Below are 21,253 nucleotides of genomic sequence, written 5' to 3'. Positions count from 1 at the left end.
TTGTGGAGATTTGAGAACGTTCCAGAAGGACAACAATCTCCGCAACACTCTGCCAAATCAGGCCTTTGTGGCAGAGTGGCCAGATGGAAGCCACTCCTCAGTAAAAGGCACATGACAGCCCGCTTGTAGTTTCCCGAAGGCACCTAAAGGACTCATACCATAAGAAACAAAATTCTCTGGTCTGATGAAACCAAGATTGAACTCTTTGGCCTGAATGCCAAGCGTCACGTCTGGAGGAAACCTGGCAACATCTCTACTGTGAAGCATGGAGGTAGCAGCATCATACTGTGGGGATGTTATTCGGCGGCAGGAACTGGGAGATTAGCAAGGATCGAGGGGAAAGATGAACGGAGAAAAGTACAGAGAGATCCTTGATAAAACCTGCTCCAGAGTGCTCAGGACCTCAGACCAGGGTGAAGGTTCAACTTCCAATAGGACAAAGACCTTAAGCACACAGCCAAGACAATGCAGGAGTGGCTTCGGGGCAAGTCTCCGAATGCCCTTGAGTGGCCCATCCAGAGCCCAGACTTGAACCTGATTGGAGAGACCTGTAAATAGCTGTTCATGGAGAGGAAAGTTATATTTTAAAACAACAACAAAAAACCAGGAGGGAATAGAGAAGTGTTTATTAATGATGGGTTGTATTCAACTAGAGAAGTGTTCCAAGCCTTCGGACCAGTGACACCAATTAATGACCAGTGATATTAATAGGGTCTGGCAGGTTCCATAGCCCCCCTCGCACCCATTCCTTTCTTAGCAGGTCCCATTAATTGCAGGCTCATTAGAGGGGTCCAGTGAATGGGACACTCCACTGCACAGATCCTCACAGTGAACCAATCAGACTTTCAAACAGTATGGGACAAACCACTCATGCAAAATATGGGGGTGTCAAGACTCAAGAAAAGACCCAGATGCAGACATTATCGAAGTAACAAAAGTTTATTACAAAAAGAGGGGAGCAGGTCAAGGGCAGACAGAGGTCAATAATCCAGGGTGGTGTGACAATGTAGAGAACAGCTGGCAGGCAGAATGGTCAAAACCAGAAAAACTAGAAAATAAGAACAGAGAAAGACAGGAGCATGGGAAAACGCTGGTAGGCTTGACGAAACAAACCTGACAGACAAACGGAGAACACAGGTATAAATACACTGGGGATAATGGGGAAGATGGGCGACCCCTGGAGTGGGGTGGAGACAAAGGACTATGAGACATAGGTTTAATCCTAGACACATGAATAGTGGGATACAGTTGAAGTCGGAAGTTTACATACACCTTAGCCAAATACATTTAAACTCAGTTTTTCACAATTCCTGACATTTAATTATAGTAAAAATTCAATTAAAAACTTAATTAGTATTTGGTAGCATTGCCAATAAATTGTTTAACTTGGGTCAAACGTTTTGGGTAGCCTTCCGCAAGCTTCCCACAATAAGTTGGGTGAATTTTGGCCCATTCCTCCTGACAGAGCTGGTGAAACTGAGTCAGGTTTGTAAGGCCTCCTTGCTCGCACACGCTTTTTCAGTTTTCAGTTCCCACAAATTTTCTATAGGATTGAGGTCAGGGCTTTGATGGCCATTCCAAAACATTGACTTTGTTGTCCTTAAGCCATTTTGCCACAACTTTGGAAGTATGCTTGGGGTCATTGTCCATTTGGAAGACCCCTTTGTGACCAAGATTAAACTTCCTAACGTATGTCTTGAGATGTTGCTTCAATATATCCACATAATTTTCCTTACACATGAAAGCCATATATTTTGTGAAGTGCACCAGTCCCTCCTGCAGCAAAGCACCCCCACAACATGATGCTGCCACCCTTGTGCTTCAAGATTGTGATGGTGTTCCTCGGCTTGCAAGCCTCCCCTTTCCCTCCAAACATAATGCTGGCCATCATGGCCAAACAGTTCTATTTTTGTACGATCTTTGTTCTCATGTGCAGTGGAAAACCGTAGTCTGTTTTTTTATGCCGGTTTTGGAGCAGTGGCCTCTTCCCTGCTGAGTGGCCTTTCAGGTCATGTCGATATTGGACTCGTTTTAAAGTGGATATACACTGCTCAAAAAAATAAAGGGAACAGTTTTAATGACTCCAACCGAAGTGTATGTAAACTTCCGACTTCAACTGTATATACGGAGGGTACGGGGCAACAAAAGACGAACAGCAGAGGGGCTAATGATCTTGGAGATGGGTAAAGGGCCGATAAAACGGGGGGAAAGTTTGAGGGACGCTACCAGGGAGCCGTGGTCTGGTGGCGGTCCCCTCGTCGCCGATACCTGGAGGTAATCTTGAGAAGAGCTGACTGGGCTCTCTTCCAGGTACGGCGAAAGCAGAGGACAAACATCTGAGTTGAGGTTATGCAGACCTCTTCTCAGTGAATTTGGTGATGTCCCCCCCTGTTCAGAGAAATTAGTCATTGAAGTTGCTTATGTCCCATCCTACATCCTTACCAGGTTATCACCACTACATGGTGCTGTTCGGGGTGATTTATTTTTTAAAGAAACCCACCCCTTCCCCCTCATTGTTAAAGGGATAGTTCACCCAAATTACTAAATCATATATTGGTTTGCTTAACCTGTTAGCAGTCTACTGACAAGGTATGACAGCAATCCGTGTGTTGGTTATGTGGTCCACTGTTTAAAATGCTAACTTTTTGGCATGTGTGGCACAAATCCAATACAAGTCAATGGTACATATTTTGGCATTTCCACATTTCATGTCCAAAGTATCTAAAGATTGTGTGACTGAATTTTACTGATAGATAATTTGGATATGAAGTGCAGAAATGCTAATATAGGTACCATTGATTTGCATTGGATTTGTGCCACAAATGCCCCAAATAATTACCGTTTGAAACAGTGGCCAGGGAAACAAAACCAAAGCATGGGTTACTGTTATACTTTGTCCCTAAACTGGCAAACCAATGTCACTTTGTAATGTGGGTGAACTATCACTTTAACATTGATGTTCTTTGAAAAAATAATTTAAATACCATCACCCAAAAGTAGGAACAGCACCATCTAGTGGTCAGCACCTGGCAATATCAGGATGTGGGATGGAACACATACCTAACAACTTCAATTATACATTTCTCTGAACAGGGGGGGAAAAAAAACCAAAAAATTCACTGAGAATACATTACATAGGATGAAGAAACAATACTCCGAGCCACAGCTCCATACTACTTGTCATACATAGAGAACTGATACTCTATACTCGTTTTTAGGGTGGGATTGGCGTGAGGTGTTGTTGGTCCGTGGGAGGCTTTTGATAATTTCTTACTCTTTGTTACTAAACTTTGGTCCAAATCGGATGTTAGGTACTGCATTTATTGAATATTACATGAGTCCTATAAATTAAAATGTCCAATTTGGGTGCAATAAATTAGCTTACTTTCTCAGAGATCAAATGATATTTCAACAGAATAATGTTGAAGGAATGCTAATCTTATCAATTTTAACTACATAAATGATTTCAGAACAATCTGAGAAGGTGGGTATCATGGCTTGCTGAAATGACATGGAACGACCCTTATGAGTGCATGCATGTTTAGGGTTGCCATATCAGCAGTTCTTAGCGCGGGTGAAAACAGACGCGGTACTGTTCTCTTTAAAGTCAAATCAAATGTATTTATATAGCCCTTCGTACATCAGCTGATATCTCAAAGTGCTGTACAGAAACCCAGCCTAAAAGCCTATGGCCTCCCAGGCCCACCCATGGCTGCACCCCTTCCCAGTCATGTGAAATCCATAGATTAGGGCCTAATGCATTTTGTTTTCAATTGACTGATGTCCTAGTATGAACTGTAACTCAGCAAAATCTTTGCAATTGTTGCACGTTGTGTTTTTAATATTTTTTTCAGTCTATATAATTTCTTTAACTGCTGCTCCAGTTTCAACTGTGCTGCCTTATTATTATTGGACCATGCTGGTCATTTATGAACATTTGAACATCTTGGCCATGTTCTGTTATAATCTCCACCCGGCACAGCCAGAAGAGGACTGGCCACCCCACATAGCCTGGTTCCTCTCTAGGTTTCTTCCTAGGTTTTGGCCTTTCTAGGGAGTTTTTTCCTAGCCCCTGTGCTTCTACACCTGCATTGCTTGCTGTTTGGGGTTTTAGGCTGGGTTTCTGTACAGCACTTGTGTTGGTCCCATACTTCATGAGCTAAAATAAAAAATACCAGAAATGTTCCATACACACAACCTTATTTTCCTCTCATTTTGAGCACACATTTGTTTATATCCCTGTTAGTGAGCATTTCTCATTTGTCAAGATAATCCATCCACTTGACAGGTGTGGCATATCAAGAAGCTAATTAAACAGCATGATCGTTACACAGGTGCACCTTGTACTGGGGACAATAAAAGGCCACTTTAAAATGTGCAGTTTTGTCAACACAATGCCACAGATGCCTCAAGTTGAGGGAGCTTGTCCGTCAAAGCTTTTGCCAGTGAATTGAATGTTAATTTCTCTACCATGTCTGTAATAAAGCCCTTTTGTGGGGAAAAACTCATTCTGATTGGCTCGGCCTGGGTCCCCACCCAAACAAAACTAGGCCTTTCTGTCACATGTTTCCCTCCTGTGGTCACAATACCTTTGCTGTCTGATATTGTGCATACATCGAAAAGTGACTTAAGGTCTCACTTTCAGAGCACATCGCCTATTGTTCTAATCACCATTTACGTTGAGCTTGTTAGCCATCTCCCCTAGTGGTAGCATTTCCATTCAGAATGAATTAGTATTTAGCATGCCTGTTAACAATTAGCTGTTCGTTAGCATTTCTGTGGTGGCAGGCAATTTGTGTACAACGATCATGGTTAATGTTGTGTAGACATACAATACTGCACTGTTTACATTAGATGTTAAGTTTACCATGTCTACAAGTACCATAGTCTGTAGGTTATTGCCATGTGCACACACTTCCCGCTACAGTGTATAGCCTGTGCTGTAATGTACAAGCTTGTTAGTCATGTAGAGCAGTGCTATAGTCTAAGTTTTACCTCATTTCAGAACCACAATCATTTTGTCACAATCACTGTCAGAGTGGTGTTGGATGTGTGTGCATGGATAACTTATTAAACCCCGAAGCTGAAACACTGCATCCTCATTTTGGCAGAATGTGTCACCTTTGCAGTAACTTATGCTGTATTTGGAAAAGGACTTAGATTTTGAAAATGTAAATAATTTGTGGACCTGTCAGTAGCATGTTTGAATCTATTTCTCTCAACCTATGCTGGACTGACCACGAATACTGAAATGTCTACTCCAGAAATATGAAATGAAGGTACTCACACAGTAGTAGCCTTCATACATCAATGGAAAAGGTGAACTGTTCTGAAGTTCAACTGCAGCCTATTGTTTAAACCATGGTCCTGGTCATATCACTAAATACTTATCCATTTACAATTGTGAAGTACCTTTTTGTCTGTGTCAGGAGTATGAAAGCATCAGTCAAGTTATTTATTCTGCTAATTATTTTAGATTGCAAACACTTTTCACTAACGGCATCTTTATATTTTCCAGTTAAAAAAAAAAAAAAAAATACAAAAAAAAAGCCTAATCGTGGCCTATCCCCCATTTTCACAAATTACTGTCTGCTTGCAATTCAACCACTACATCGTGCATATGCACAGTCTAAAGTTTGCAGGGCATTAAGCACATTCTCACATCAGTTTTTATTAATGACAACTTTTGCGTGAACTGGCACATGTTTGAGTAGATTTTTTAAAGTTAACATTTAAGTCCCCAGAGCACTACAACTGCTCCTATGCATTTATTATAACAAAGACCCAAAGGCTAGAAAGAAAGAAATTACAATCCAAGGACATCATGGGGGATCAACAGAAACCAAAAGTACCCAATTCTAAGTGTACATTTATGTTCAGATCCATCATGTTCCATCCTTCAGTTGAGGTCACATTTGATCAGTCCCGTTTAAAAAAAAAAATAAAACACTTCAGATCAATCCATTTATTATCCAGTTTCACATTCTGAATGATCAGCATTTTGTTTTACAGCAATCTCATGTTAGCAGTCCATGTACAGTAGCAGTTCTGACTGCCACGGTCAGAATATTTCAGTATTTAACACCAAGCCAAAGAAAATTGCACTTTTGTTCTACTTCAAAACAGGATATTATAGACAGGATTCAACATCCATCAAAAACACCAAAGAAACCCACAAGGGCAGACTAAACATCAACTTATACAGATTACTTCTTTAAATTGCACAAAAATGCATAAATACTCATTACACAAATGTACAAAAATACTTGTACTCACTTTTTTTGTTCAAATATAATCTAAACAGATAGATATTTTGGCAAAACTGGGTCGTTAGAGGTTGCATTCAAAAGGTCCAAGGTTACAGACAGCGTCAGCATTCTTGGACAGGTTTACAGTTAAAGATCAGAGGAAGAAAAAGAACCCAGTGCATACATTATCCATTCTGAACAAAGAAAAACAAAAATGACAAGTAACAAGATGTCTGCATCTACTTTGCAGGTAACATCGTAAGCAACTCAATCCAAGGTAATCTTCAAAGAAGCGAGACTAAGAATAATGAAAACATACTGTAGGGGTCCGCCGAGACCTCTCGCTATTATGGCAACATAAGCAATATGAAATGACAATGTTTGGATTTCTAATTCATGCCGAATACCTCAACATGGATTGATTGTCGAGTCCCACCCACATCCAATAGAGAGCAGCTTGATAGTTTCAGCACAGAGTTAGGTCCACTTCGAGAAAAGACTGCGCACACTTTTTTGGGGGGAGGGGGGGGGGGGGCTGTACCGTCAAAGGCCAAAAAGTCAGATTGTCTTCTGCTTCAGATTGTCGTCCGCAACATGTTTCCACGGTCTCAAAATCCTCCTCTCCATTTTTCTGCGAGGAAAGCAACATCGGTAATGCACCTTAATGTCCGTTAAATAAACCGGATTTAAATTCAATTGAGTTCAGAATACCTTTACTCTGCTCTGAGGGGAAAAACAAAAACCTTCAGGTACTGAATGGGATCTGGGGAGAGTGAGAAAATAGTTTAAAAACATTGTTTTGCAAGTCCATACAAATCAGCCAACTGAAAGCTTCACGTGTGAAAGCTCAAGAAATAATCACATGGGATGAGTCTGAAATTCTCTTCAGTGCACTACTTCCTATGTGGGCCCTTGTCAAAAGTTGTGTAGTAAGTAATAGGGTGCCATTTCGGATGCAGACAGTTTAGCTAGGCTTCTTGGGATGGGTCATACTTACTAAACACTTAACAGAACTGACGGGATTTCCATCCTGGTTGTGAGGTTTCAGATGGGGACGGGTACCAACGCATCTGGGGAAATACAAAGCAGACTTAGAGGGCACTACAGCAGGAAAGCCCATGCTTGGGTCATGTTCCGCATTTGATTTATTAGACAAGGTAGTCCCTCCCTGTTGGTCAGTTTTCCTCCATGTGCCGTCTAATGAACACAACCCAGGTGAAATACTGGCCTAGTATTCTTCTGATCACCTTACCAGAGACAAAATTACTTTCAGGGTTACCAAATACTTGGTTATGTGAATATTGCTTCAGACACTTTACAAACATTCAATTGTTACAGAGTAGGCATTTGTTCGGTCAATAAATCTGATTTACACAGCAACAGAGTGCTCCTTTATATTTATTCTCCTGGATAGTCACCAGTTGAAGTATCCCAGAGTAAAGAATGTTCTTTTAGCCACAGAGGTACTAAAAATGGGGAGAACAGCAGAAATAATCAAAACAGGATCTAGTCTGGGTGTGCTCCAAGTTCAAATAATTGACTTTCACTGACAAGACATTTAACCTAGAGTATAACTCCACACGGCATTAGTGTCAGTCTACTCTACAAACCAGCCACTGAGCTGTACAGGAAAGCTACTGTTTTCAGACCCAATTTCTGTAGCTTTCACCACGTCGCCATTAGTTGTTTTCCTGTCCCCCATTGGACAGTGCCACGCATCAGACCTTTGTGTTCCAGCCAAGGGCACCGGTAGGAGAACGCCAGACAATGTGTTCAGCACTTCCATACCCTGTGGTCATGTTGCATTCTTTTTTTCCCCCCCCGGAACGCGCCCCTCAGAATGCCCCACATTCCTCAGGCCCCGCTGGGCTTGGAAAATAGACTTAACAATTAACTTCCTATGCAAATAGAATGAGAGGGAGCTTGTTAATGTATGAGGGAGCCCATCAATGAGCAGCCACCATTATTGGGTCAAAGTTAAAGTAGCAGAGCTATTAGCCACAGGGTGAAGTTCCCCCAAGGAACAGATTCACGGAGGCTGCTGAGGGGAGGACAGCTCAAATGCTTGAATGGAGTAAATGGAATGGTATCAACACCATTGCATCTATTCCATTACAGACATTACTAGGAGCCCATCCTCCCCAATTAAGGTGCTACCAGCCACCTGCGATACAAATCTAGGGGATCAGCATCTCCCCTAATCCTAACCATTAGTGGGGCAAATGCAAAACTGACTCAAGATCAGCATCTAGGGGTAGCATCACTCTATACCTACCAACTGTGAGGGAGGTGGTTTTACTACAGTAAACAGAGCTACAGGGTGTGCAGCCTTTTGTTCCAGCCAGCACTAAACAAGGCAGATCTTGCATCAGTTGTCTTTTCAATCATAATGAAAAATAGGGAGGGTGAGGCTGAGCTATATCCCAGATACCAGTGTTCAAAATGTTGTTGGTGCTGGGCTGTTACTCACTGTTTATCATCTATGCATAGTCACTTTACCCATAATGTACATATTACGCCAATTACTACTAACCTGTACCCCCGCACATTGACTCTGTACTGGTAGCCTTGTTACTTAAAATATTTACTAATTGTAATTTTTTTTTTACTCTTATATTTCTGAAAACGGCATTGTTCGTTAAGGGCTTATAAGTAAGCATTTCAGTTTGTTGTAGTTGGCGCATGTGACAAATAAAATCTTATTTGATATAAATGCCATGTAGTTCTCCAGGACCAAGGTTGGTGACTACTACGAATACACAGCATCTCATAAGTGAACTTGTGGAATTTGGGGGCTTAGCTCTGCAGGCGCTACACATTACATAACAAAAAGCCCTCTGACCTAAGACTTTGATTACCTATGCACATTGAGGGGAATGAATGATGCATGGATGCCCTCATTCACCTCACTGAACTTTACAGTTCGCAGTTACTGAGATTTGACTGCACTTTCACCTTTAATGGTCTCTTTTGCAGCCGGCCATCGACATGATACTGTGGTTTCCAGGAAGGTTTACAATTGGTGTGTATTCCACAACTATTACGGGAATGGTTAGTACAATGCCACCCATGGAAAACTGCAATTGAATGTGTGAGTGAGAAAAGACAACTGCATTCCCTTAAACCAGAATATTGGTAAAAGCAAAGGGAACAGCTACAGGAACACAACATGCCCAAGACTTCAGGTACACTGTAGCCCTGAAGTACAGAGTCAGGTTGATATGTGCTGGCAGGTAGAAAACAGTCAACCCCTACACAGCTTTGACCTTTAACTCGCATTGAGTTATTGCTACGGCAATTGGCAGGAATGCTAGAGCCAACCAAACGATTGGTCTGCTCACCGAGAGCTGGTTCGCAGGACAACCAGTCACAACCGATTAAAGGCTTACAATGAACATCATTTAGTCATACCACTCTAGTCACCAGAGTGATGACACATTCTATTTTCTTACAGTATAAGAATGTATGATATTTTACTTGTGACAAAGCCATCAAGGTGCATATCTAGGGGCAAAGCAAGCAAATTAATTTAATTCAGATGTCCTACACAAGAAACACCCCGTATTTAATGACACCTCATAGTTCCATGTATCATACGTGAGGGTCAGAGTTCATTGTGAATAAAACAATGCTCTGAGCAGTGCTGTCAAGACTGTCCTCACTCACTTGTTTTAAGAGGTCATAGAAACAGCCAAAACAGTGGAGAGGCTTGGCTAACGTTTTACAGGACTTTATGGGCAACAGATTCACTCAACGACCAATGCATAATCCAACCTGAGAGCCAATTAAAAACAGATTTTCTCTGTGGTGATCTCTTAGCAACGAATCCCGTGCGCAGGAATGTTGTAGTGAGGAATTTTACGAAAGGAGTGAAGCAGACAGAGGTTGGACCCTTATTTTACTCCACTGGTGTGATTTCTTACCGTATGTAAGACAGGCAAGTCAGCGGGCTTGGCAAAAAGACCTCCCAAATGCACAGAATGGATCCCGTCATGTTGAACAATACAGTATCAGGTTGTGCATGTTTAAGGGTGGATAAGCTCACTACTGGTTCCTTATGACGTCAGATGATTGAAATGGAACTATCAAGAATGATTATCCAATTTTATTTGTGATCGAGACCAATCCTGATGTGTATCCATGTATGTTCCGCGATCATATGCTACACATATAGCAAGGGATGGTAAATCAGAGAGAGATGTTGAAGGGGCAGTAGACCCACCGGTTGGTCCCTCACCTGGGCGTGGAGGGCTGCAGCAGCAGCGGCAGCGGCCGGGTAGGAGAAGGCAGCATGGGGGAGCCCAGGGGGAAGCTCCGTGGTGTACAGTGGGTAAGGGGCCCAAGCCTCGGGAGAGGCTGGGATCAGTGCTGCCCCTGTTAGGTCATCTATGGAAAAAAATATGCTCAAATGCATGCATAGGAGTTCTGATCTCAAATTTGGGAATTTCTTGGAAGGGGGGCAAAAAGATAACTTTAGGGAGATATCAGTTAGCATCTTCTCATTTCAAAAGCATTTGCTCCCTTTTGTTGCCTAAATGACTCAGGACAACGGCCATGTTTAAAAAGTTGGAAAACGTAACTGGCCTCCAGATGATTTTTGATTTAACGGAATGTGTGAAACCAAGTTCCCAACCAAATTGTTCACACCTGTGTAATTATGTTAGATCTGTGATCCATGAATAAGGGCAGGAGGATGTATTGGGTCAAGTATTCAAACTGGATCCATGTCCTGCTAGTCTGACTAGAACAATTCTCTTTCACCGTGCTTTACTTCTGGGGGACCAGTCAATGAGGATGAGAGCCGAGACTATTTAAAGTGTGGATTTAACAGTGTTTGGGGGAGCAAAGCGCAGGTGCATGGGATTAAAAACCCTGGTGCAGCAGATTAATCAATAACCACTGGAGGACCCCTCTTCGTCCTGGTTCCAACAATCGTGGTGAATTTAATTGGAACATTGTGCACTACCTAGTTGTGCCTGACCAGCAGAGATAAAACTACAATCTACTTGAGGTGTAGAGGTGAGTTAATTGATCCAGCATTGTCTGTAGTGCATATTCTAAAAGGAGAGGGGGGAAAGGAGGATTGGGGGAAGCCTATGTCCGCGTGGTGAGTGTTTCTAGGGTAGAGCCGCACACTTACATGGGTCCCGTGCAATGAAGTGTGCTCCTAGAGCTGGGTGGATATTTGTGGGGTTCGGTGTGGCCATCAGCTTACTCTTTGCCATCTTCGTGTTGGCTTTAGCGAACTCTAAGCGCAGGGTCTGGGGACTCTCGGGGTCAAAACGGATCCCCTAGAGAGATAGTGAACACTGTAAAGGGGTGGTGGGACTATACTCTGAGAAGAGGTGCAAAGTGCTCTTTAGTCTGCTCACATGCATGCAGGTCAAATTACTGTACCACGGCAACTCTTCAGAAGAGCCCATTGAGGAAAACACTTACATAGGGAGAGGGGGGTGGTAGAGCTTCTGGCCAATAGGGAAAAAGAGGCCTTTCAGTTGACCTGACTACATTAGTTGAACCATCGAGATAATATATATCACAGTAAAAACAGCCATCTTGTCACATTTCAACTGCATTATGGTAAGTAGACCAATTGAGTCTTCTTCCATAGTGGGCAGTCGTGACCCAACAATCTTGCATATTGGAATTGAAGTCAAGGTCAACATTCAGTTCCTATGTCAAGGTGTCAAGGTGTCAACATGCAGTTAAGCATGAAAACAAATCCCCAAAGGTTGAAGAGGATTACTCAACAATTCAGGGATAGCCTCACGTCCACTTATTAATGGCTGAATGACTGCTTACGTTTAATGCGTTCTTCGCAGCTTCAGCACCTGTCCGGTTGTCAAAGGTAACAAACCCGACAGGCTGGAAGAGAGAGCGAGAGAACAGAGCACTTAGAGACAATACAGGGAAAAGACTGACTCTTAGATTGGCTAAAAGGTACTATTACATTTCCACATGCAAACAATGAGGTCTGTTAGCGGCAATAATGAAGGAATGAACCAAACGAAACATCTAATACTTAGGCTACTAGAGCATCACTTGAAGGTATAAAATTGCAAGTCTACAGTACAATCAACTACAAGCATCCTTGCTCCCTTTGTACCTCATACCTCAGATATGGACATAGTCTCACCTGCTTTGAAGTTAACTTAATAAGTGATCCTTCATAACCCTGTAAATGCAAGTAAAACCACAAACACCATGTAAGTCACAAGAACACCGAACTTGACAAGCTGGACACACTTATTAAGCATGTCAATAAGGTGAATCAGGAAAAAAGTAATAGTTCAGACATTTTGACTAAATATTCTGGCCTACCTTGAATGGTCTGAAGAGCAGGTAGAGTTCCCGTGGCTTGATATCAACTGGAAGGCCGCTGACAAAGAGAGTTCGTACCTGGAAACACAAAATGCTAACTTGAGACACACGCTACTAAGAAAAGGTCAGATGAGGTTGCCATTGTAGGGTGTAAAAATCACAAGAAATCATCCAAGAGTGAGGGTTGAGGCAATATGCATACCCCCAATTTAAAACCTGGCTATGCTAGGTATGCTTTGATTTTAAACACATTTTGTCCAGGCAACAGGGCTAATGTTTAGGGTTCAGAAACCAATGTTTGAGTTTATTTTATCTTTTTTTAACTAGGCAAGTCAGTTAAGAACAAATTCTTATTTTCAATGACAGCCTAGGAACAGTGGCTTAACTGCCTTGTTCAGGGGCAGAACATTTGTACCTTGTCAGCTCGGGAATTTGATCTTGCTGCAACCTTTCAGTTACTAGTCCAACACTAACCACTAGGCTACCCTGCCGCCCCGAGTGAGGCAGGCATTGGATAGAATGAAAAGAGCAAGACTTAACACCCTTAAAGAAACAACCCTACTTTGATTCAAATGAGCTAAGTTTATATGTTCAATAGTTATAATTTGTCGGTGTCCTTTATTAGCTCAATGGGTCAAGTAGCCTATTTATTATGTAGCTTCAAATTCCAGATAACACAACTTATGTCAGAATGCATGAAGAAGCCAACCAATGCACATGAGAAGCAGAGTTTACTAGCTGAAGCACAGACGCCTCAGAAGAGGTGTACATTTAATATTGAAAGCGAAAATCTAGCAATTACAACTATCAGCATTGACAAAACCATTTCAATTCACAACAATGAATACAAGTTGAACTTCAGGCTTAATTTGGGTACAGCTTTGAGCCTTTAACACTCACTCTGCACCTTAAAAAGCTACAGAAGCGTGTATATTGCCTTGTGTGAAGTCACCCCAGCTGTTTAATTTCAGGTTTTCCATTCTTACCTTCTGTAGCATTTTTCACTGAGGCTTACTTTAGAAAAAATGACATTTTCATAAATTTCACTGGTATACTTACATGTCATTCCTAACTTTGGCTTTTGATGGGCTTTGGGAAAAATGTGCAAGTAGCAGAACACTTAATATACAGGTATTCAGAGACTTCTGCCAATGTACAGCTAATCTGTGAGAATGTTTTTTTTGCACTAGATAGGATGAGAACAAGTGAATGCCAGGCTTTCGAAGGAATAAATGTGAACACCACCTAGGGCTCATATTAACAGGCCTTTTGGGGAACTTATGGCAACTTCAGCCAAAGGGTTCAATTGTTCAATTGAACCTGCCGATTAAACACAACAAGTGTGAATGGCATCTAATTTTAGACCAAATGGGCATCACAGATTTCAGACGGAGGATGTGAGGAATCAAGAAAATAAATTTAGGAAGGCTATTTCAGAACCTAGCCAAGTATATGGTCGAGGTTCCTGGACATTAAAAGGGAGGCTAAGGATGCGTACACACACAACAAAAGGCAATACCAAGAGATGCGTTTTCCTTATTCAGGACAGAGGGTAATTTCCACCAATGCACTGGAAATTACTCAACACTTCAGACACCATGAGTATATTATTCCTGGGAGAACACAATCAATTGATTTTCTAACAAGGGTAATTACGATAGCAGCACAGTAACTAACACCCATCTAGCAATTCAGAGAAAAAAGTAAATCTTAAAGCTGGAATCAGTAATGGTGAAACTGCCACGCCAATTTCCGATATTACAACAAAGACTTTGCCCTCAGAAATCATTGCATGAGTGATGGAACAGCATATTATGTATTGAGTTTACATTTTTTAAACCACAATCGTAAAAATGGTACTCCCCTCAGTTTCATAAACAAAAAAACAAGGTGCTGGGGTGAACAGTGCGCCGTTTCCCGTAATGTGGATTCCAGCTTTAATGCGTGCAATGCTCAGGTGGTAAATTAAAATACAGATCTCATTGCAGTTTGTGAAGAAATTCACAAGTGACATTTTGCACACATTTTCTACTCAATTAAAATAGGAAATGGTTGACCTTTCCCCTAGGGCCGACACTTGGAGAAAGGATTTGATTGGTATGAGCAATACAGTGAAACTTCTCCCTAAACTACCAGGGGGAGCCATTACCATATTTAATCCTTTCAGATCTACACAAGTGTTTAGAGTTTAGTTGTCTATTTGGGATTGGGCTGTAGGCTACAGGTACTGAAGCCTTAGAGATTACCTGTACATTGGAGAATATTTACAACAGTAAGCCCTATGAAACAAGAACAGTACCTACCACTGGTCCAAAAGCTGACTTCAGATCACAGAGGACAGGTCTGAGGATATAATGACTACTAAATTTAATTTATCAGGTAAGACAAAGCATAATGAACTGATATCTAGGTGTTAACTTTGAAGTAACATGAAACTCACCAAAATAGTCATATTCATCCAATTATTCTACAGTCACTTCATTGGCTTTTGACAAAAGATCCAAAAAGCATACAGGGCCTGTAACATTTACATGAGGAAGGTCACAGCCTGAGCACAATGGGTAGCTTGAACTCAAGTGGAAAACAAATTATTATACTGCCTCCTACTGGAGGATTTTACATTGTTTTTTGTAGGCGTAATTGCTTGACAGGGCTGGCAGTGGATTCAAGAGCTTCCACTGGACCAAAGCTGTGCAGTTTCAGCACTGTAGCAAGAAACACTCATTCAAGGGTTTATTTTGTAAATATTTTCTACACGGTAGAATGAAGGCATCAAAACTATTAACACATGAAATCATGTAGTAACCCAAACAAAGTGTTTAACAAATCAAAACGCATTTTAGAGTCTCCAAAAGTAGCCAATCTTTGCATTAATGACAGCTTTGCACACTCTTGGCATTCTCTCAACCAGCTTCACAAGGAATGCTTTTCTAACAGTCTTGGAGTTCACACATATGCTGAGCTCGTTGGATGCTTTTCCAACTCATCCCAAACTGGGTTGAGGTTGGGGGATTGTGGAGGCCAGGTCATCTGATACAGCACTCCATCACTCTAATTATTGTTCAAATAGCCCTTACAGTCTGGAGGTGTGTAAGGTGATTGTCCTGTTGATAAACAAATGATAGTGGGACTAAGCGCAACCCAGATGGGATGGCGTATTGCTGCAGAATGCGGTGGTAGCCATGCTGGTTAAGCGTGCTTTGAATTCTAAATAAATCACTGACAGGGTCACCAGCAAAGCACCCCCACAGCTCCATGCAGAGTTCCGTTCATCTACCCTGCGTCTCACAAAGACACAGCGGTTGGAACCAAAAAGGACAGATTTCCACCGGTCTAATGTCCATTGCTAGAGTTTGACACAAGTAAGTCTCTTACTGGTGTCCTTTAGTAGTGGTTTCTTTGCAGCAATTCAACCATGAAGGCCTGATTCACATCGTCTCCTCTGAACAGTTGATGTTGAGATGTGTCTGTTACTTGAACTCATTTATTTGGGCTGTAATTTCTGAGGCTGGTTTACTCTAATGAACTTATCCATTGCAGCAGAGGTAACTCTGGGTCTTTCCTGTTGCGGTCCTCATGAGAGCCAGTTTCATCATAGCGCTTGATGGTTTGTGACTGCACTTGAAGAAACGTTCAAAGTTCTTTACATTTTCCTGATTGACTGACTTTCAGGTTTTAAAGTAATGGCCTGTCGTTTCTCTTTGCTCATTTGTGCTGTTCTTGCCATAATATGGACTGGGTGTTTCATCAAATAGGGCTATCTTCTGTATACCACCTCTACCTTGTCACAACACAACTGAGTGGCTCAAATGAATTAAGTAAAGAAATTCCACAAATTAACAAGGCGAAGTTAATTTAAATGCATTGCAGGTGACTACCTCGAAGCTGGCTGACAGAGTGCCAAGAGTGTGCAAAGGGTGCCTATTTGAACAACCGCAAATATATTTTGACTTGTTTATTTCATAATTTGACCTCAATATTATTCTACAATGTAGAAAATAGTACAAAGAAAAACCCTGGAATGAATAGCTGTCCAAACTATTGACTGGTACTGTACACAACCATTCAAAAGTTGAGTCACTTAGAACTGTCCTTGTTTTTGAAAAATTCTGTCCATTAAATTAACATCACATTGATCAGAAATACAGTGTAGACATTGTTAATGTTGTAAATGACTGTTGGAAACAGCTGATTGTTTATGGAATATCTACATAGGCGTACAATCAGCTGTTTCCAGCTACAATAGTCATTTACAACATTAAAACATCTCTACAGTGTATTTCTGATCAATTTTATGTTATTTTAAATGGACAAAATGTGCTTTCAAAAACAAAGATAATTTCTAAGTGACCCCAAACTTTTGAACGGTAGTGTACATCTAAAAGGATTCCCCACTAATAGATAGCCCTCATTAACATTTGTAATTTGCAGGACTTACAGTAGTGACTGAATACATTTTTATACTGGTCCACCATGTGAATCGAACCCACAACCCTGGACATGCTCTACCAGCCACGCCACACAGGACATGTCATTCAGTGCATTCGGAAAGTATTCAGACCCTTTGACTTGTTCCACATTGTTATTTTACAGCCTTAAGCTAAAATGTATTAAATTGTCAATCTACACACAATACCCCATAATGAAAAAGTTCAAACCAATTTTTAGAAATAAAAAAATGGAAATAACCCATTTACATAAGTATTCAAACCCTTTACTCAGTACTTTGTTGAAGCACCTTCGGCAACAATTACAGCCTCAAATCTTCTTGGGTATGAGGCCACAAGCTTGGCACACCTGTATTTGGGGAGTTTCTCCCATTCTTCTCTGCAGATCCTCTCAAGCCATGTCAGGTTGGATGTGGAGCATTGCTGCACAGCTATTTTCAAGTCTCTCCAGAGATGTTCGATCAAGTTCAAGATTTTCAAATCAAGGATCTGTACTTTGCTCCATTCATCTTTCCCTCAATCCTGACTAGTCTCCCAGTCCCTGCCGCTAAATAACATCCCCATAGCATGTGTCCACCGCCACCATGCTTCACCGTAGGGATGGTGCCAGGTTTCCTCCAGACATGATGCTTGGCATTCAGGCAAAAGAGTTCAATATTGGTTTCATCAGACCAGAGAATCTTGTTTCTCAAGGTCTAAGAGTCTTTAGGTGTTGTCTGGCCACTACCATGAAGGCCTAACTGGTGGAGTGCTGAAGAGATGGGAGAACATTCCAGAAGGGCAACCATCTCCACATAGGCACTCTGGAGCTCTGTCAGTGGCCAACACCTCCCTGACCAAGGCCCTTCTCCCCCGATTGCTCAGTTTGGCTGGGCGGCCAGCTCTAGGGAGAGTATTGGTGGTCCTTAACTTCTTCCATTGAAGAATGATGGAGGACACTTCTTGTGGACTATCAACACTGCAGAAATGTTTTAGCACAGTTCTGGGGAAGAGTACCTCGACACAATCCTGTCTGAGCTCTACAGACAATTCCTTCAACCTCATGGCTTGGTTTTTGCTCTGACATGCACTGTCAACTGTGGGACCTTATATAGGACAGGCGTGTGCCTTTCCAAATCATGTCCAATCAATTGAATTTACCACAGGTGGACTCCAATCAAGTTGTAGAAACATCTCAAGGATGATCAATGGAAACAGGATGCACCTGAGCACAATTGAGTGTCATAGCATAGGGTCTGCATACGGATGGATGTAAATAAGTTATGTTTTTTTTAATATATTTGCACAATGTCTAAACCTGTTTCGCTTTGTCATTATGGGGTGTTGTGTAGTTTAAAAAAATATATATATATATAAAGTTATCAATTTTAGAATGAGACAGTATTGTAACACAACTTGGAAAAAGTCCAGGGGTCTATAAACTTTCAAAGGCACTGTAATATCACATTGAAGCCACAATCTCAAATGAATTTAGCCAAACAGCAGTATGAACCACTTTTTTACTATAAAGCTAAAATGGGGCTGGAGAAGCTACTCAAATTCATAGATTGAGCTATGGATGCAAAGAATGAAAATCCATGAGTTCAAGTTTAACACATTGAAGGTAACAGTATAAATTGTTTACAATGGAGTAAAGCATTTCAATTTTCATGGGGTAATAGTTGTCCTATTAAAGCTCATTTGGCATAGCCTACAATTATTTTTTTTAACCTTTATTTAACTAGGCAAGTCAGTTAAGAACAAATTCTTATTTTCAATGACTGCCTAGGAACAGTGGATTAACTGCCTGTTCAGGGGCAGATCGACAGATTTGTACCTTGTCTGCTCGGGGATTTGAACTTGCAACCTTTACTAGTCCAACGCTCTAACCACCAGGCTACCCTGGCGCCCCAAATAACATTCTTGAAGAAACTATGGGAATATTTAATTATAAACTGCGTAGTACAAGCCCATAGCCGTGGTATACCACGGCTATGACAAAACATTTGTTACGTTGGTAACCACTTTTAATACCCTCCCCATAGTAGTTTAGTAGCCTCCAAAACCCATCACACACTGTATTTAATAAAAACGCAGTTGCAGCCAATTCGTGTTTGAAAAAATAGAGGAATCAAATGTTCAGCAATTAAGGTCTCAATTAGGAATGGAAGACTAAGCTGAACATACATCCCACACAATCGAAATTCAACCTTTTTTTCCTGAAATGCTCAAGGTCAAGGTTGACTAATAAAACGATGAGATTTCCACAGCCCCCCTCCTCCCCCCACTATTTGTAAATAATATTTCGACTTCAGAAATCCTCCCTTTAGTTTGCAAGTAGTGAACTCTGCCTTTACAATACGAAAACATTAACTCACATTGAAGCAATATTTGTGGTTTGATCGCACGCTGGCTTTCCCACAAGGTAGCCAGCCCTACGTTACAGGTGTGTCGCATAGTGTCAATCCACCTAAAGAGTCAAATGCGATACAAAAAGGCAACATGTTTTTGGTCTACTTGCGCTATAATATCCCTATCCAATATATTGACTTAGTCAAAAATAAAACAAAGTACTATGTTGAAGTGTGAAAACAGTGAATTCGGAGTAATTTCTTTAAAAGTAGCCTCATTCCTACTTTCAAATCCAACATTTGGATTTATATGGCGTAATTTAAAAGGCCTACAGACGTAAGATACAACGAAGCTAGGCTACAAAGGAAGATACATGCGCTACAAGTTTACACACTATGCAAAGTCTTAAAAATGGAATAAGACTTCATGGAATCCTCAGACCTGAAAAAAAAACGATAAACACAACTGACACGCTCAATAAAATGTGTGCAACAAAACACCAAGGACTAATCTTCCCCTTACCTCCTCTTCCAAGGATACAACATTGTTGTTCGGCTCAGAATCAGATTTGAGACTCATTGTGTGACTTTTGCGCTTCTTTGTATACGACAAAAGTATGTTTTCCCTGTTGGTAGATTTTTCTCTGAAGTGCTTTAAAGTTGCGGAAGAAATCTTGGTGCCGTTTCGTGAGACTACAGTAAAAGGGTGACCAGGTGAAGCCGTGCTGGAAAGCCAAATGTATCCAAGGAACCACAAAATAAGTTAAACTGAAGGTGAAATAGTGGATAGGTGCACTGTGAAGGTGAGAGAAAGGTTAAAAAAAACAAGTGCTCTTGTTTCCCCCTTGCTCACATCAAGCTCGTTTTCGTCAAGATTAAATAAAGAAAAAAAAAATCGAGGAAAATCTTTAACGTGAGGTGTCCACGCCGTTGTCCCTCGTCCTTTGCTTTGCAATTTGCTCATCAATTACATTAAAAGCCAAAGCGAATGACTTGCACTCATCTCTGATGGCTCTCAGCTTGTCCAACAAAGCCCAACCCACTCCACCACGGTCAATCACTGAGCTACTTCAAAAAGGGAAATGAAAGGTCCAATGCAGGCGTTTTTATCTCGACATCAAATAATTTCTGGGTAACAATTAAGTACCTTACTGCGATTGTTTTCAATTGGTCAAAATTAAACAACAAAAAATATTTTTAGCAATAGCAATTTCTCAAGCAATAATTTTGCTAGGAGTGTCTAGTAGACGTTATTACAAAAAGTTCAGATTTAGCATAATTTGATTTTAGTAGCTTATTTCGTTTAACATATTTTGAAGTAAATACTAATTTTGTCACATTTATGTGGTAAAGGGGGGCAGTACACCAACATTTGAAATGTACTGAATTTTATTGAGAGAAAAAAGCGATTCATCCATTGATCCTAAGAGACATTACCAAAAATGTGGCTCAGTTTCCATTAGTTACTTACTCCACAGCCAGCTTTAGCGTCACGAGTAGTGGAGCGGTAGGGTCTATGGCAGGATGCTTAAAACGTTATATCCAAATCCTCAGTCCCTTCAAACCAAATGTTATAGCAACCCAAATACCACAACAAGTTGCACATATAGAATATTGGAGGATATTATCGATATTCTGGTATTTATATACGGAACAAAAATCTAAACGCAACATGCAATAATTTCAAGTGAGTTAGAATTCATATAAGGAAATCAGACCATTTAAATAAATTCATTCAGCCCTAATCTATGGATTTCACATGGCTGGGCAGGGGCGCAGCTATGGTGGGCCTGGTGGGGCATAGGTCCACCCACTGGGGAGCCAGACTGTATATCTAGTCAAAATCACTGATACATGTCCCCCTCCACCTTCTGAGGTTATGTATAATTTAATATTATGTCTCCAA

The 21,253-nt window shown here is 41.1% G+C and overlaps 2 protein-coding genes across 5 annotated transcripts in view; one reads left to right on the top strand and one right to left on the bottom strand.

The window, feature by feature from the left end:
- Positions 1-21,253, top strand: part of prdm11 (PR domain containing 11) — a 362,582-nt gene that overhangs the window by 300,101 nt on the left and 41,228 nt on the right. The gene's annotated exons all lie outside the window — the stretch shown is intronic.
- rbpms2a (RNA binding protein, mRNA processing factor 2a) lies at positions 5,951-20,420 on the bottom strand. Of its 4 annotated transcripts, none has more exons than XR_004828176.2 (9): positions 19,871-20,420; positions 12,570-12,647; positions 12,385-12,423; positions 12,051-12,113; positions 11,389-11,539; positions 10,471-10,634; positions 7,246-7,318; positions 6,960-7,011; positions 5,951-6,879 (listed from the first exon to the last, which is right to left on the bottom strand). XR_004828176.2 is itself a non-coding variant. In XM_035790486.2 (8 exons), the coding sequence occupies exons 1-7, from the start codon at positions 19,925-19,927 to the stop codon at positions 7,253-7,255; spliced, it is 618 nt and encodes a 205-aa protein (XP_035646379.1). In that variant the 5' UTR covers positions 19,928-20,420; the 3' UTR covers positions 5,951-7,011; positions 7,246-7,252. The 4 variants fall into 4 exon arrangements, 2 of the variants coding, with proteins under 2 accessions (XP_035646379.1, XP_035646380.1); XR_004828177.2 differs by having other exon boundaries at positions 10,486-10,634; positions 19,871-20,417; XM_035790486.2 differs by having other exon boundaries at positions 5,951-7,011.

This window comes from Oncorhynchus keta, chromosome 17, assembly GCF_023373465.1.
Source record: "Oncorhynchus keta strain PuntledgeMale-10-30-2019 chromosome 17, Oket_V2, whole genome shotgun sequence".
NCBI classification, from domain to species: Eukaryota; Metazoa; Chordata; class Actinopteri; order Salmoniformes; family Salmonidae; genus Oncorhynchus; species Oncorhynchus keta.
This window is presented reverse-complemented; position numbering and strand designations above follow the sequence as displayed.

What these genes read in the sequence shown, in the direction of transcription:
- rbpms2a (XM_035790486.2), bottom strand. Translation starts at nt 19,927, where the DNA reads ATGAGTCTCAAATCTGATTCTGAGCCGAACAACAATGTTGTATCCTTG. An exon ending in TTGTATCCTTGGAAGAGGAG is followed by an intron (nt 12,648 to 19,870) that starts GTAAGGGGAAGA and finishes TTGTGTTTCCAG; the next exon opens with GTACGAACTCTCTTTGTCAG. An exon ending in CCCAGGTGAGGGACCAACCG is followed by an intron (nt 7,319 to 10,470) that starts GTGGGTCTACTG and finishes GTATTTCCCCAG; the next exon opens with ATGCGTTGGTACCCGTCCCC.